The following is a 17,095-nucleotide window of genomic DNA, read 5'->3' as shown; positions in this document are numbered from 1 at the left end:
GCTGTGGGTGTGATCAATTCTTAGTGAATTCTAGCATATCTAGCTTTTATTAAAACAAGCTGCTTTATATGCTTTTTATGTTTATTGCAAGCCTTTTCTACAGCCAATTCAATAGGCTCCCACCGCGCAATTATCAACTGTAATTGTTACTGATGTGCTGAAATGTGTTTTAGTGACCAGCCGATAGGGATAGGTGGCACACCGCTGAGATGCGGTCCTCGCTCCAAGTTAACAATCCTTTTCACAGCCCCCGAGGGACACCTTAACGCTTTTAAGGCTTCATAAAACTGTAGTGATATTTATACATATTTAAATAGAAAAGACTGACAAAGTACTATTAGATGGTAATAAAGTGCAATTCCAAACAAGGAAATCAACAGATGCTGTGGTCATGAAAGCTCATCTCTGCTGAGTCTCCTAACACCCTCTTCCTTGCCCCCCCCCCCCCCTCCCCACTTCCTGCAGGCGGCAGATGGCATCATCTAAGCCCCACTGTGCACATTAAATAATTAAAACTCTCATCAGGACCTGGACACACATTGTCGAGAGTGGCATTGCGCCAGACTGCGGAAATCACCATTTGGCAAGACAAGTCCAAAAGGAAAGGCAGGCAAAAAGAGTACAAAGAGCGAAAAAAGAGAGAAGATTTCCATCTGATTGAAGAGAGGGTGTGGTTTTGGTTGTTTTGTATTCTCTACACATCATAACCTGTGTTGTGGTGACTGCAATATCTATTAATCAAAGTCTGTAGGACACAAACAAGCATATTTAACACTCTGGCTGACAGATTTTCTGTCCCTTTTCCCACTTGCTTGCCTTGTGATTCATGTTGACTCATAAAAACATGAATTGAGCATCACGCAGTGGAATGCCCACTGAACACATGGCCACCCGTGGACTTCAAAGAATGTAACTTGGGCCTCCGCCTGGTTTTACAAATAAGATATAACAATACACGCTCTGAGTGGATGGACAAAACAGTATTCTCTGTTATAACAGAACTCATAGCCTATTTATCTGCTTTGATTGACAGATTTCAGATGTGTGTAGTGAGGGTAGATGATTCAAAAATTAAATAAACTCACATGGGAGATTCTGTGACAAATCTGTAGCAAGGTTTGTGATTCAGGGGACAAGGAGTCGGGAACTGGCGAACGTTTAAACACTTAAATTATTAACAACAAAACAAAATGAGAGTAAAAGTGGCAGTCTCTCGCATGCGACCACCGCACACTTAAACAAAAGTCCAGGCCTGGTCCTCTCTCGTCCTTCACTGTCGCCGCTCATCCTTTAATCAACCCGGAGCTCCTCCGTGAGACACTCGAGCAATCAAGCCACCGGCTTCGCACGGCTCTCACGGCTCTCGACCCCGATATGCTTGCCACAAAACCCTTGCATCAAAAACACACTGCTTTGTTTGCGCGGAGCTGGGTATGTTACTTACAAATTGTAATCGGTTACTAATTACAAAATTACATGACAAAAATTGTAGTTAATGATGTAATCCATTAGATTACATATTCAAGGTAATTTAATCAGACTACTTTTGGGTTACTTTTAGATTACTTTTGACCAAACTCGTTTATCACATTGATTTGAGTAGAACAATCTTGTACCATATTCAAGAAAAGTAACAAATACTAAAGAAAGTAACAAATCATGTTAATGTACTATTAGATTTAGATTTTATTTTATTTCCTTATGTTTGTGACTAGTCTAACAGTCAGAGCTACAATTGGGGCTGTTGCTGATTGCTGGCAGCCACTGAGAGGACGTTGTTCCTCGTTTCGCCGTTTTCCACCGCTTCTAATGTTTACGTTTGAATTGCTGCGGTTGGTTGGTTCTGGTTTGGTGGACATTTGATGTTTCTCGTCGCGACTGCTCACTGGTGGTCTCCCTTGGGCTTAAGCTGCATGGTGGCTGAAGTTTGCACCGGGCTAGCGTCATCTGGGCCATCGTGGAGACTTCCACCATCAGCTGTTTTCTGTTCACCATCAGCTCTGTTTCTGTTCACCATCAGCTCTGTTTCTGTTCACCATCAGCTCTGTTTTCTGTTCTGTTTTCTGTGTTGGTTGATTGTTTGTAGTATTCTATATTTTTACTTGTTATTCATTTTTTGTTGTTATCCCCCCCCCCCCCCCCCTTTGTTGCACTTTGAGATTCTTCGGAATGAAAAGTGCATTATAAATAAAATCCATTATATTCATATGAAAAAAGAAAGAGAATGAAAATATATTCCATTTTTTGTTATCAACAACATAAAGTTGTTGATAACTAAATATTATATATTATATATTACATTATATTGCATTATATATTACATTATGTCAGGCTTTCCCAGACTGGGGTTCGTGAAGGAAGTTTAATGAAAAGCTAAGTAATTAAATCAAACAATTTTTAAAAATGCCACACAAAAAAAGAAAAAAAAAGTTTTTTTAAACAATAGTTTATTTGTTTGCCTGCATGTCAGGTGATTATCAACTGACACCTGAGAACCATGATCTTATTTGTATTATTATTTATTATTATAATAAATAATATTAATATAATATTATTGACAATTTTATCATTGACTTTACTGAAAAAAAAATCCAGGGGTTTCTTCAAGTAAAAGTATTAAGTCGAAGAACAAAAAAGTTGGGGAATCCCTGCATTGCATGTGAATATTATGAAGTTATGTAAAATTAAAATTTGAATATATTTCAATTTTAGACAAAAGCCTTCCAAATATATGAATGCATGGTTAAATAATAATAAATTAAATAATAATTCATGTGTTAATTAGGAGATGATTAGAAATGCAGTGTCGCAATGTTGAGAAAGCACATGTTAAAAATGAAATGATTTCTGTAAATCCAGTGATCAAATGCTATGGGTCTTAGTTTTCTGTGATAGGCACATGACTAGAGGCTGTGTCCACAAATCTGAAAGACCTTTTGAACATATACAACCAGTAGGCGATTTAGAAAAGAACATTTAAAAGATAAAATAGTAGTAGGGGGGATGTTAAAGGTATAGTTCACCCAAAAATGAAAATGTGATGTTTATCAGCTTACAGATAGCAAGGAATCCAATATATAGGTGTCTTTGTTTTTTTCAGTAGAACACAAATGAAGATGTTTAACTCCAACCTTTGCAGTCTGTCAGTCATAATGCATGTGAATGGTAACACATAAAACAAAACATGCACAGACAAATCCATATTTAACACTGCGGCTCATGACGACACACTGATGTCTTAAGATATGAAACCAAAAAGTGTATGTATGTATATATATATATATATATATATATATATATATATATATATATATATATATATATATATATATATATATATATATATATATATATATATATATATATATATATATATATATATATATATATATATATATATATATATAATATTTTACCTCTAATACACCATGTCCAAAAGCCTTGAGTGCGTGATCACTTCCGACACTTGCGTAAACTATGCCAGATCGTGTCCAGACCGCACGCACTGGAAGTGATCACCCACAAACCGATCATTTTGTGTCTTAAGACATCAATGTATCGTCATAAGCTGCAGGGTTTAATATGGGTTTGTCTGTGTATGTTTTGTTTTTTTTTACTCTCATGTGTTACCAGTCACATGGCTGACGGACTGCAACTGAAAAAAATCTTAATTTGTGTTTTACTGAAGAAACAAAGTCAACTCTCATGGATGTCCTGGGGGTAAGCAGATAAACATCCTATTTTCATTTTTGGGTATACTATCCTTTTATTTAAATGATTATTTGACTCCCATTGTTACAATAACATTTAATCATGTAATCAGTAAAAAGGTAACTGTAGTCTGAATATGAGTATTTTATTGTATTTTTAAGTAGTTGAATTGTCTGAACATTAAAATGGATTTTCATCTTATCACCATGCAAATAGAAACAGGTCAGTAGTTTAAAATATTAAATTATACATAAACTGTACACTGAGTAACAATCAAACTGCCAGACGTGCAGGGCTGGCTGCGCTTCCCATGGGAGCTCTCCGCTCTCAGAGACTTAACATGGTTAACTAACACATGAAGCTGTTCATGTTGCCTGAGGGCCTTTTTACATCTGACATCCATTCAAAGAAGTGATTTTATAAAAATCTGAAAAGTTTTGCTTATATATCTGCAGCTAAAATGTGCAAGCCAAATTTAATAGAACCTCAGCATTTATCTGTGTTTACCTTTTTTGCTTTTTGCTCTTGTTGACCATCTTGTTAGGCTTTCAGAGCTTGAATGCATAGTGTATCCTCTGCCACCAACAGACTCTGAAATGGGTTTCTTCATTCAGTGAATTTTGCAATATAATATGCAGACAGTGAATGTAACATCTTAGCTGCAATATGCCTTTTCATAGGTGTGTTTTTGTGCACATTATATAGCATATTTGCAGCAATCTTGTACCAGTACTTTCCCCTGGAGATCAGTAAAGTCTTTATTTATTTTTTATCTATCCTATCTATCTATTTCTTTCTTATTTTTATCCTGTTTAATCCCTGACTCTGTGTATTCAGTTGCAAAAAAAATTCTTCAAATGAATAGATATGACTTTTAAATTCAAAAGGTCATATTGCAGTTTAGTTGAACTGAGACCTCACGGAAATCGATTAAGTTTAAAGGGAAGGAATGTACCAAGAATCATGAACGCTGGAGGAAGATTATCTAGACCTTATGCCATAGGATTATCAGTTGTCTCACATACAGGCAAGGAAACAACCCATATAAAGACACAGCGTTTAACTAGCCAAACTGGAACAAATCAACATTTCTGGCGACTAAGAGATTGTTTCCCTGCATTTGAAGTCCACATGAAACAACGTTCACAGCGCAACGTTCACATATTTTGCTTCCAAAATAGGACGTTTGAGGGAAAGTAGAATACTCAAATGTAGAAATATAGGGCAGGACTTGACTGGATTGCTAAAAACATACCAGAATGGAGCCAGTAAATAAAGGTCCCTGATAATGTACCAGAAACGGGTATTTCAGTGTTGACTTTAAGCAGTTGTAAAGTGTGAAAGTGTGCTTAGCATCACTATATGCACACTACCATTCAAGAGATTGTGGTTGGTACGATTTTCTTTTTGATAGAAATGAAAGGTGTCATGAATTGATCAATAAAAATTCCCTTGATCTTTTGACATGTCATCATCTGTTTCTGAACTCAAAATTTCTCTTTAGTCCAAAAACTGCTTTTATTGAAACCAAGCTCGGAAAACGTTGTTGCGGATTTTATTACATTATGACGTAATGGTACGACAAAAAGAGAGCGAGAGAATCAGGATACAGGACTAAAAATAACATTACCTTACATAGTATCCTAATGCTAGGAAGTGTATGTGAATATCTCATTCTTAGTAGAGCATTATTTGTTTATTCTGCACATTTCATGGTGGATTCTTTGGTTAATCAGTTGCAATTTTGCCACAGACTGTGCTTTTACTGTAAGTTAAAGACCCGAAAGTAATGCCACAACATGTAAGCTTGTTAATTCTAATGCCTGATCTGTGACCAGTGATTTCTGATTATGTAATGATTCATGTACAGTCAGATGTTTTGTCTCAAAATAGTTTATACTGTTTGTGCATGGGTAAATCAAGCCAGTGACTAAACTGTCAACTACACATTGTTTCTCTTAGAAGAATAAAAATAATCAGAGTTTTAAATTGTAATCGCTACATACTAGTGCTGCAACGACGCGTCGAAGTCATCGATGACGTCGACTACGGAAATACGTCGACGTTCGTGAAATGCGTCGACGCGTCGTGTCAGACGTTCATCTCGCGTAATGTTGGCTTCTGCTCCTGGTTCTATCACAAAAACCTAGACCGCGAATATCAAAAGTATGGGAATACTTTAAACAGAGGCCAAACAGTGTTTCCCACACATAGACTAATTTGTGGCGGACTGCCACATAATCAATAACGGCCGCCACATTCGTCATTCATTCATTTTGACGCACGCATATTCGTTTAGCTGCATTTCCTTAAGTTCTCTCTCCGTCCTTTTGCGCGTCTCTTATTCACTCACACACACACACACACGCGTTGCATTCGACCGTAAAACAAGTTTTATTGCATTTTGGCGCATTTAGTATGACATAGCTTTTAAAACCAGAGCAGTTGAATAACAGAGTTGCGACACGCCTTCATCACGCGGCAGCGCGCGGTCACGGCGCTCATATAATTCTAAACAAACCAGCGGGGTGTCAATCAATACAGACCAGTGTTTCCCAACCGGGATCCCGAGCAAAAGTTGCGGGGACGCACTTACACTTCGGTTCATCTCGCATCTGATGACGCATCTTTAATATGGGTTGTAACTTGAAAATAATGCTTTATGTATGTTTCTGTCGATGGATACACGCGCTGACTCCTCAGGTACACTACAACAACAGCGATAATAAAAGAAAAACGTGGGCAAAACGGTCTCTCTTTGTAAACTTTATAAAACGCATGCGAGTGCTGCTGTACGTCCGAATATGAGCAGTCATTTTCACCGTCATCACCCCTGTGTAAGGTTAGCCAGGAGACTCGAATGAGAAGATCTGTCTCTGCACTCGTCCCAAAGCGCGCAAATATTGAGTTATCTTTCAAATCCTGTGCTTAAACGGACAAACTCACAAAAAGTATGTCAAACTGTCATAGCCTACTCTATGCCTTAAGTGAACTTTATACAGAAAATACGACGACTATCCGTGGGTCTTAAAGGGGCAGTAGCATTCACTGCTGTCTGTTTAATGTCAAACAAAAGATAAAGACATCACTCACTGCTCCTGACTGAATAGCTTTTGTAAGTTTAATAAGGATTATTTTTTTGATTTTAAACAGTTAAATGTGTGGTTATTTTACTTTTGATTACTTCATTCCATTTCTCTACCTAAAAACTAATGTTAGACCTACCTGAAAAGCATTGTTTATTTTGTTCTCATCTTTGCTCAATAGTATTTATTTGTGCTGCTGCTTCTATTTAAGTGATCTGTTCTTATTTTCTTTATTTTCATTTGACAGTAGTCCTTTTTCCCCTGAACATAGCAAATACCGAACTGTACTGAAACGTGAACCTAAAACCGTGATACAAAGCAAACTGTGAGCAGTCTGTACTGTTACACCTCTAGCGTAACTTATGCGAGGGTTGCCACAGAATTGTGAAAAACTTCAAAGGGTAAAAAAATAAATCGTTAGATTAGTCGACTAATCGAAAAAATAATCGTTAGATTAGTTAGATTAATAATTGTTAGTTGCAGCTCTACTACATACAGAAGGCGATCAAAGAATGCTCACATTATTATCGCTGGAGCAATCTAACAGTGCGAGTTTATCAGTGACTCTGCAAAACTCTTGTGCTGTCTACACTGCACAATGAATCTCTTATTTACATCATGTTTGAACTGTTAGTTATGATGAAAGCATTCGTGAGTGTGCAGAAATCCAGTTGCGATGACAAGTTCACTCCGTTCATGCGCTCAACAGGGAGGAGATGTAAATATAGTGCAGTAAACACTTTTCACGATTAGTTAAAGGTCCTGTTCTTCGCGTGTTTTCGAAGCTTTGATTATGTTTACAGTGTGCAATATAACATGAGTTCATGTTTCGCGTGTAAAAAAACAGTATTTTTCACACGATTTACTTATCTGTATACCGTTTTCTCTGTCCTAGAAACGGCCTGATGATTTCCTTGTTCTATGAAGTCCCTCCTTCAGAAATACGTAATGAGTTCTGATTGGGCCAGTGCTTCCCGTGTTGTGATTGGACAGCAGCTTAGCGCACTTTGCCCGGAAAGGTCCCGCCTCTTACCATAACGGGGAGATGCAAGCGCTGAATGCGCGCTCTTCTCCGGGGGGGGGTTAGTCAACAAACGGTTCTAGTTACGTCACTCCGGAAGGAAGTGCAGGGGTGTAGTCCAAACCGGCCGTTCGCTGTAGGCTTTGAAAGGGAACTTCTGTTAACTCGCTTGGCATTGAACTTTGAGCTTTATAATTTTACAGGTATTATTTATGCTCTAACAGCAACATTACACAGTAACTAAAGTTTGAAAAATGGAATCGCGAAGAACGGGACCTTTAATCTCAACAGCTGTAATAGTAAAAACGAGAGTTCCACTTCTAATGCTCATTGCAAAGTCGTTAGCCAATCACAGCAGTGGGCGTTTACACTGAAGTCTCACAGCAGACAGTGTTCAAATCAGAGGGCTAAGATCAGTAACATACAAGTACTTTGAGTAAAACGCAGCGCTCATCACTGTCACTCTTCACTCAACCGTCCAATCACAGTGGAGGAGGGGCGGGACAAATACAACACAGACCCAACTGCCACATTCCGCGTGTCGTCATCAGATGAAAACAAGCAATAATAACGGGGCAAAAAGATTTAAAACAAAAGCCAGAGCATACTTTTAATTGGATCTGCAGTTTTATATAGAATCAATATAGAAACAAACTACCTGTAAAATTAGTAAGACTTCCGCAGATTTTCCGTATCATAACAAGCAAAGAGTCTCAACTGAACAAAAAATAAACGCTGCCTGCCAAAACGCTCTCAAGCGCTCACAGCGAGGTGTTTTCAGCAGAGCGCCTAGCGTTTTCTGCTGGCTAAAAACGCTTTGGTGGACACACGGCCTAAGGCAGCATTTATTTGATCAAATACAGACTCCAGTCTTCAGTGTCATGATCCTTCAGACATCATTTTAATATGCTAATTTGATGCTCAAGAAACATTTCTTATTATCAGTGTTGTGAAAACCGTTGTACCTCTTAATATTTGTGATAGTTTTTTTTTTTTTCAGGAATCTTTGATCTGCAATTTCATGAACAACATTCATTTGAAATAAAACTAGTAACACTTTACAATAAGGTTTTATTAGTTAACATTAGTTAATGCGTTAGTTAACCATGAACAACACCTCTGTTCAGCATTAGTTCATCTTTGTTAACATTAGTTGATATAAATACAGCTGTTCATGGTTTGTTCATGTTAGTTCACAGTGCATTAACTAATGCTAATAAGATTTGAATTATGCACTAGTAAATGTTGAAATTAACATTAACAAAGATAAATAAATGCTTTAAAAGTGCAGTTCATTATTACTTAACTACTAATGTTAACTAATAAACCTTATTGTAAAGTGTTACCTAAAAGTTAATTAAATTAAATTAAATCTTTAATGTCAGATTTTGATCAATTGAATTCATCCTTGCTGAGTAAAAGTATTAATTACTTTAAAAAAACTCGAACTGACCCCAGCCTTCTGAATGGTAGTGTGTGCTAATCATTTTTTGTTTTGCACTTATAAATGTAGACTTTGTATATTTTGATGTTATTCTTAACCCCACACTATGTCTCTGTGCTCAGATAAAGCTCCTCATTTCTCCCGCTTGGGAGACGTGGAGGTCAACGCTGGACAAAATGCCACTTTCCAGTGCGTAGCAGCAGGGCGTCCCTCGGAAGCAGAAAAGTTCCTGTTGGAGGTGAGCATTGATCGATTTTTATGGAAATTGCTTTAGTGAGTATTTCAGCTTTTTTTTTTGGAGATCTTTAGCAATGTAATTATCATCTAAAGGCTGAGGTTGCCGTCTGTTGAGAGTCACCAAAATAAGCACCAAATGTGCTTAAAGCGCCTGAATATTACCGTTTAAAGGGGATCTTTCTTAAGGCACTGTACATTTAAAGAACACTTTTTCAAATTGTGTTCATTCTTAAAACTCCTACTCTACCTCAGATGAGATCAGAGAGGCCATGTTAATGAAATACTTCTATTTGTCATTTATTTTTCAAATAAAGTTTGACTTGACAACCTTTCAGTTACATTCCAGACCTTTAAGAAACTTGAGGAAATTAGTTGTAAACTGTAAATCTTAAAAAGCAAAGCCTTGTCTTTGTCTGTCTTCGTTATACAATATAATTGTTCTTGAGAGTTTTTTAAGATATAACATGGTCTTTGGATAGAACACTTTCTGTGGCCCTCAGAGAGCTGAAGTTTCTGGCATCAAAGATGGAATTAAATGAAATGAATGATTGTCACATCAAGGTCAAGGACAGATGCCTGTGGTTGCAAGCTGTCACAGCGACATAAGATTTTGCAATAATCAATGTCCTCAAACCCTCTGAAGTGCTCATTCCTTCCCTAAACACAGCAGGAGATATATGACTCTGTCCTCACTTCCATTTTATATGGATGTTTTCTTACTTCCTCTGTCTGTAGTACTAGCTGCAGCCTAGTTTTCTGCCTTTAATCATGACATTTTGGTAACCGGTATATTTTACAGTTTATATCTGTCATTAAATGTGTGTGTGTTCATGTTTTGCCATCTCAGTGGGGACTTCAGCCTGAATGCACACAGACTCATACACTCTAAAAAATGCTGGGTTAAAAACAACCCAAGTTGGGTTGAAAATGCACCGACCCAACAATTGGGTTGTTTTAACCCAATGGTTGAGTTGTTCTTACCCAGCAATTGGGTTGTCTTAAGCAACATTTAACCCAACCACTGGGTTAAAACAACTCAACCACTGGGTTAAAACAACTCAACCATTGGGTTAAAACAACTCAATTGTTGGGTCGGTGCATTTTCAACCCAACTTGGGTTGTTTTTAACCCAGCATTTTTTAGAGTGTAGGGACCCGTGTCACCCTAGGGACCTAAATTGAGGTCCCCATCCTTGTGGTGTGTGAACCGCTCTGTTGCTTAGACATGCTGCTCACTTTAATCTCTATGGTATGTGTGTGTAATTTTAATATATATACCTACACACATTACATACCCCAAGCTTTTGAATGGTGTTTGAATAGTAAAATTATGTGTATTAACTTTTAAAATAAAATAAAGTTTACTGTATATAGTCAGGTAACTTAGTTTTAGCCATTTTTAAACTGAACACCAAACAGGCGCTTGTGTCAAATGCATCTGCAATGTGTAGCACGTTTAGTCCCTTCAGATTGGATTTCGTATGCTTTTCCTACATGTTTGTCTGTCTGGCATTTCACTGAATGTGATTGCTAGGTTGAATAAAGACAGAGTGGCCCTCAAAGCCAGATGATTGTATGTTTGGCTTTGTTTTATGCAAACCTCAAATTTGCAGCCATTGCCCACACATTACCCTTACATTCAGGTCTGGTTTGTGTGGTCTTGAACCACATTGAAAGCCTAAACACTTTAGCAGCCCCATAATAAACAAACACACATAGTTGTGTAGCAGCCGCTGACCTCTTTCTCAAAGTGTTTTCCGTTCGTGTGAGTGCACTCTCAACACTCATTTTGTGTCCTTGGTATTCAGAGAGGGGGAAAAGGAAATGCGTTGACATCTTGGATGGGGTGCTATTCACACCACTGTCTCGCTTAAATTACCTGAGCCACAGTGAAAGCCCGCTGCTATCAGTGTGGTTTTGTGTGAGAGACGTGTCTGGTTCCTCACCAAGCTCCACGTAGCAATTCCCAAGACTAAGTTACGTGCAAGACTTTCAAGACTTCTTTATTTTTGGTCCTTATTATTTAGATTAATCATACATCGGTGTCCAAATTGTATGGCTCATCTCTCAACATAAATTGAAGCTTTTCACTGTCATTCATCTGCATGAAATTGTATCATTGCTGCACTTACAGTAGTATACACAGAGTACGGGTGAATGCGGATTGGAAAGCGGAAGTAAAAAGCTAGCTTGCGAAAGCGATTTCAATACCCTGCATATTGATAGCGGCTCCCTGATGGCTTGTATATTTGCGAGAAAATGCGAAAACACTGAAATATACGGTTTATTCCCGTCTTTGGGTTTTCTATCCATTTAAGGGCTCCGTAGAATGCATGCATTTCCTTACCAAACATAGTATTCAGTTTCGGGCATGTCCCTAACTCTTATGGTGGTTTTATAATGCTTTTTTGTATTTTTTTTGGAGATGAACTGTTCTCTTCTGCAAACAGTTATTCCGGATGGGTTGCCACCTGTGCAGGAAGTCCATTCGTGAAATTTCCTTACTACTTAATATTCCATGGTCACCTATTATTGGATAACAAAGTTGAAGAAATTGGGTACAACAGCAACTTAGCCACAAAGTGGTAGGCCACGTAAAATCACAAAGTGGGGTCATCACGTGCTGAGGGGCACAGTGCGTAGATGTCGTCAGATTTCTGCAGTCAATAGCTCCAAACTTTGTGTGGCCTTCAGATTAGCTCGAAAACATTGCATTGAGAGCTTCGGATTTCCATGGCCATGCAGCTGCATCCAAGCCTTACATCACCAAGTGCAATGCGTTGTGGGGTTGTTTTTCAGGGGTTGGGCTTGGCCCCTCACTGAAACTCTTAATTCTTCAGCAGACCAAGACATTTTGGACAATTTCATGCTTCCAACTTTGCGGGAACAGTTTGGGGATGTTCCCTTCCTGTTCCTGACTGCGCTCCAGTTCACAAAGCAAGGTCCATAAAGACATGGATGAGCGAGTTTGGTGTGGAGGACCTTGACTGGCCTGCACAGAGTCCTGACCTCAACCCGATAGAACACCTTTATGATGAATTAGAGTGGATACTGCGAGACAGGCCTTCTCGATGTCTCCAACATCAGTGCTTGACCTCACAAATGTGCTTCTAGAAGAATGGTCAAAAATTCCCAAAAACACACTCCTAAACCTTGTGGAAAGCCTTCCTAGAAAAGTTGAAGCTGTAATAGCTGCAAAGGGTGGGACAGCTCCATATCAAACCCTACATGTGCATGTAAAGGCAGGTGTCCTAAAACTTTTGGCAAAATAGTGTATGTGTCTACCTTAAATATGAGATGTATAACTGATGAGTTAAAGTAATTGGGTAATTGCTATTTTAGTCTTGTTTTGGCTGACTATTTATGTCCTAAGTCTAATGAAAAATGGCTTCATCCCAGAAAAGTGCATTGCTCATTCGGTGTTTATATAAGTTCTTGGCAGCGTATGCCTGGTGAGTAGGCTGTAGCATGTTTTCATGTGTTTTTATTCTTTTCTAGCGGCACAATGGTGAAGTGTCCTCAGGTGGTTCTGTCAAGCACCTGGGCCGCAACCGTTTCGCAGTGTCCTTTCAACTGGAGGACGTCCAGAAGCCAGAGCAGGACCTCTACCGCTGCGTCACACAGTCCTCCAGAGGATCGGGCGTCTCCAACTTTGCTGAACTCATTGTCAAAGGTGAAGAGCTTGTTTTCTTTCTTTCTTTCTTTCTTTCTTTCTTTCTTTCTTTCTTTCTTTCTTTCTTTCTTTCTTTCTTTCTTTCTTTCGTCCTTTCTTTCTTTCATCCTTTCTTTCTTTCGTCCTTTCTTTCATCCTTTCTGTCTTCGTTTTATTGCCCATAATACGCACATCACAGGATAATGGGATTCTGGCTAAATCCATGTCATTGTATTCTTTTTCTATTATAGCCTTGCATTCTCTCACCTTATGCTCTTTTGTTCTGAAATGATCCGTTTTGTAAAATGTGTACGTGTGGACTGTTGTAATAGCAGACTTTTTTTGTAGTTGGTATTTAGTAAAGCTTAAAGGGGTAGTTCCCAAAAATGGTAATTGTCATTATATACTCAACCTTTTGTTGTTTCAAACCTGTATGCTGCTGTTTTTTTCTTTTCAACAAAATTTTTTTTTTAGCATAACAATTTGATAAAATGATTTATCAAAAGTCTTGTGTATATTTATATACACACTATAAAAGGATAAAAAGCAACATAAAGTAGTCCATTAATAAAGTCATACAAATTGAATTTAAGTTTGTTTCAGGATGAATCGTCACCTCTGCTGCAGCTCTCAAATTAAACGAGATGCAGATTTAATATTACTGACACCTTATGTACACCCCATATTTAGTTGCATTTCCAACACAGGAACTTTCCCCAGGAACTAGGAACTTTGGGGTGGTACTCAGTTACCCCTTTTCCACCAAGGCAGTGCTGGTGCTAAATCGGAGCCAGAGCCTAGTTTCAAATCGGTTCTTTGTGTTTCCACAGCCAAGCACCAACTCAGAGCCAGGAAAAGTGGTTCTTAAGTAACACCAAAACATTGCTGGGCTAGAAGTAAGAACCGCTTGCGTCACCGGCTGGGGGCGGCGTTACCGTGATCAACAAGATGTACACAAACCTGTGACCGCCATTTTTTCAATAGCAGCTAATCAAGCTAACAGCTGCTGGATTGTAATCTCCGCCTATACAAATCATGGAGAACTGCACGAATGCGTTGGATTTGCGGCATTTTAATGCTGATGTAGGATCATAAAGCCATGAGCCACTGAGGGAAGGCTTGTTCGAGATGCATCGGCGCGCGCTGTGCAGACTGATTGCGTATGACATCAAAGTAGAGCGAGCGCCAACGACTCCTTATGCTTTTGAATCGCTCACGCGGTATTTTGATAGCATACACGGATCAGTCTGCGCAGCACCGATGCATCTCGAACAAGCCTGGTGTGTTTGTATTTCCCGCTCCCTCGCTAGCATTGCTAAAACGCTAGCGAGAAAGATGAGACGTATACAGTGACGTAAGACCTAGCTCTGCGGTGGCTCTCTTACATGTGGAAAGCCAAACTGGTTCATAAAGGCTCTCAAGTCGAACCAACTTAGAACTGACACTAGCACGGGCTCTGAACTAGCACTCGGTTCATTCTGGTGGAAAAGGGGTAAGTGTGTTTCAACCACAGGGCCCGGGGTCTAAATGAGGTTCTGAGTAAAAATGTCCCCCTCAGAAAATCGCTTCTCACGAGGGAGTATTTTTACAAAGTTTCAGGAACTTTGAGGAGTGGGACCTGAACATGCTGATTGATTCAGTGCTTTATTAAGCTAGTTGTGGAGGACGAAAATCCAGCGGGAACTGGAAAGTCACGCACAGTCCTACGTCACCGGACTAATTTTCCTAATCTTCACAGAAAATGCTCAAAATAACAAGTCTGGGGGGAAAGGTTCTGGCACAATTCATTTCAATGAAATTGAAATGTTCAATGAATCACATTTTTTGTTTTACAGTTTTATCTTTTTGAAGCTTTGGTTTGAAATGATATGAGGAGTACATTTTCATTTCCACTATCCATTTAAATATGAATATGTGAGATTCCATTTATTTGTATTAATAGAACAGTATCAAGGGTCTAAAGTAATACAGAACATTTCCTGAGAATAATCATGATGATTCAGCAGATGTCTTTAGTATCATTTTTTACATCAAAACAAACCTTCCTAGTCCTACTTGAAATTTCAACCATATAACTTGACACCTGCCCATCAGCCTACAGTGGCAGCTTTCCGTGTCCACCTTTAAACCCTGGTCAGATTGATATCCCCTAGGCAAAAGGAGAAGTCAGGGGTGGAATATGGATAGGGATGGATGGAGCCACGTGGGTTATTCAGCTTCCGTCCTCAAGGCATACTGAGAGAGGCTATGAGACAGCACCATGCTAATCCTATTGATAGATGTAGCAGCACGGATTATGGCGAATTTAGAAGTACGGCTTTACTGTATGCCACAATGTGACCTAGAAGCACAGCATTATAAAACCTTCAGGCTGTTTTTTTTTAAATGCAGTCATAACAAAACTAGAAATAATAAAACACAGGTAATACATTTAAAGAAAAACTTCCAGCTATTCAATTATTTGTACTCCTCACACTGTTTTTCATTTACCCGCGATTAAGCGCCTTGCTTTCTTTTTACCCAAATCACAGAATAAGAGTCTTTTCAATTATCATTTTTGAGTCCTTGTGCGGTTTTATTTTTATTTATTTTATTTTGTTTTATTTTAATAATAAAATAAAACATCTACAATGCTCATGTTGTATAGGTAGCACTTTCCCAGCAGATAACTTTGTAATTTGCATACCCTTTTATTGCTTGTGCTGCTAAAGCGATTGTATAAAAGTGTCTGCTAAATGCCTTAAATTAAACCATAATCCGGGGTAAAATTGTTAATGTTCTCTAGATCTTGTCATCAAATTCAAAACTCATTTAGCATGCACTGTTTTTAGGGGTCTGACTAATCAAATGTTCAGCAAAGTGCTTGGATACAAAGCGCTTGCTCTTGTGGCACTTGTCACACTAACTCATTACAACTTCATCATTATATTTTTACCAGAGCTGTAGGCAGAATCCACTCGGGAACGCCTCAATATGAAGCATAACTTATAATGAGACCTGCTTGAATCTGTGCCTCTATGTTACAGAGCATTAAAACCATTTCAGGCTATAGCTGCATTCCCTCTGCAGCATGTTATTGGCATTGCTTCCTGATGGCTTTTGCTTCAACAGGAGGTCCTATTTAAAATGCATTACTGCACCTCAGTTAAGCATTGCAGATTGGCCCCAGCAGACGAGTCCATAAAGCTATAGGCCCACATTCTAGCACGGCAGCATTGACGCAAGCTCATTACGTTCACCTTAGATTTTCCTCTTCCTTTGCTGTGATCTTCTCTGTCTTTTCCGAACTGCCCTCCCATGCTTGCCCCCGCTAACGAGAGGCTAATCAGTCCTTTAATTAGCTTGATCAACTCATTTCACAACTCACTGTTCCTCAATGGGCCCATAGATTACATAGCAATAGGGCTAATGCAGAGGAGCCAGAGGGCTAATGAGAATTGTTCTCAGTCAGTCAGTAGGGTTCAGATCTGTTTTTCGCAGTAATTCTGAACTCTACTCTGGTGAAAGAAGCTTTCTTGGGGTGGAATTAATCATCTGCCCTAACCAACGCTACACAGAGGGAGAATCGTCAAGAAAAGGCAGTCTGTTTTTGTCTCTTCTCATATGAAAGTGGAGTTTGAGTTGGCTTTATATTATTCTCAGAGCCTTTCTCTGACAGACAAGATGAGCTTTATTACTCGCTGCCATCTCATATCCCTCCCAGGAGAGGCTTTCTCTGTCCCTAGCTGGATATTTGCCATCTGCAGCTGGCCCTGAGAGAGAAAGCTTGCAGACACAGCAGACCCGAAGATTAGTCATGGGAAAATTCAGCAATGATATTTTTTTTTTCATTGGACTTCTCACCTCCATCCTTCTAAATCAGTTTCTCTAACTAATTGTTGAGTAACTCGAGACCCTTTGAAGCTCTAGTCATTAGTCAGGGTTTGTGTGTGTATATATATATAC

General features: G+C 38.8%; 1 protein-coding gene across 16 annotated transcripts in view; it reads left to right on the top strand.

The window, feature by feature from the left end:
* Positions 1 to 17,095, top strand: part of ptprub (protein tyrosine phosphatase receptor type Ub) — a 390,953-nt gene that overhangs the window by 232,360 nt on the left and 141,498 nt on the right. For all 16 annotated transcript variants that reach the window (XM_067448179.1, XM_067448178.1, XM_067448177.1 and 13 more), the window contains 2 exons: positions 9,385 to 9,500; positions 12,997 to 13,171. In XM_067448179.1, the coding sequence (XP_067304280.1) occupies positions 9,385 to 9,500; positions 12,997 to 13,171 (291 nt within the window). The remainder of the gene's footprint in view (positions 1 to 9,384; positions 9,501 to 12,996; positions 13,172 to 17,095) is intronic.

This window comes from Pseudorasbora parva, chromosome 7, assembly GCF_024679245.1.
Source record: "Pseudorasbora parva isolate DD20220531a chromosome 7, ASM2467924v1, whole genome shotgun sequence".
Taxonomy (NCBI): domain Eukaryota; kingdom Metazoa; phylum Chordata; class Actinopteri; order Cypriniformes; family Gobionidae; genus Pseudorasbora; species Pseudorasbora parva.
Note: the sequence above shows the minus strand (reverse complement) of the source record. Positions and strands in the feature narration are given on the sequence as shown.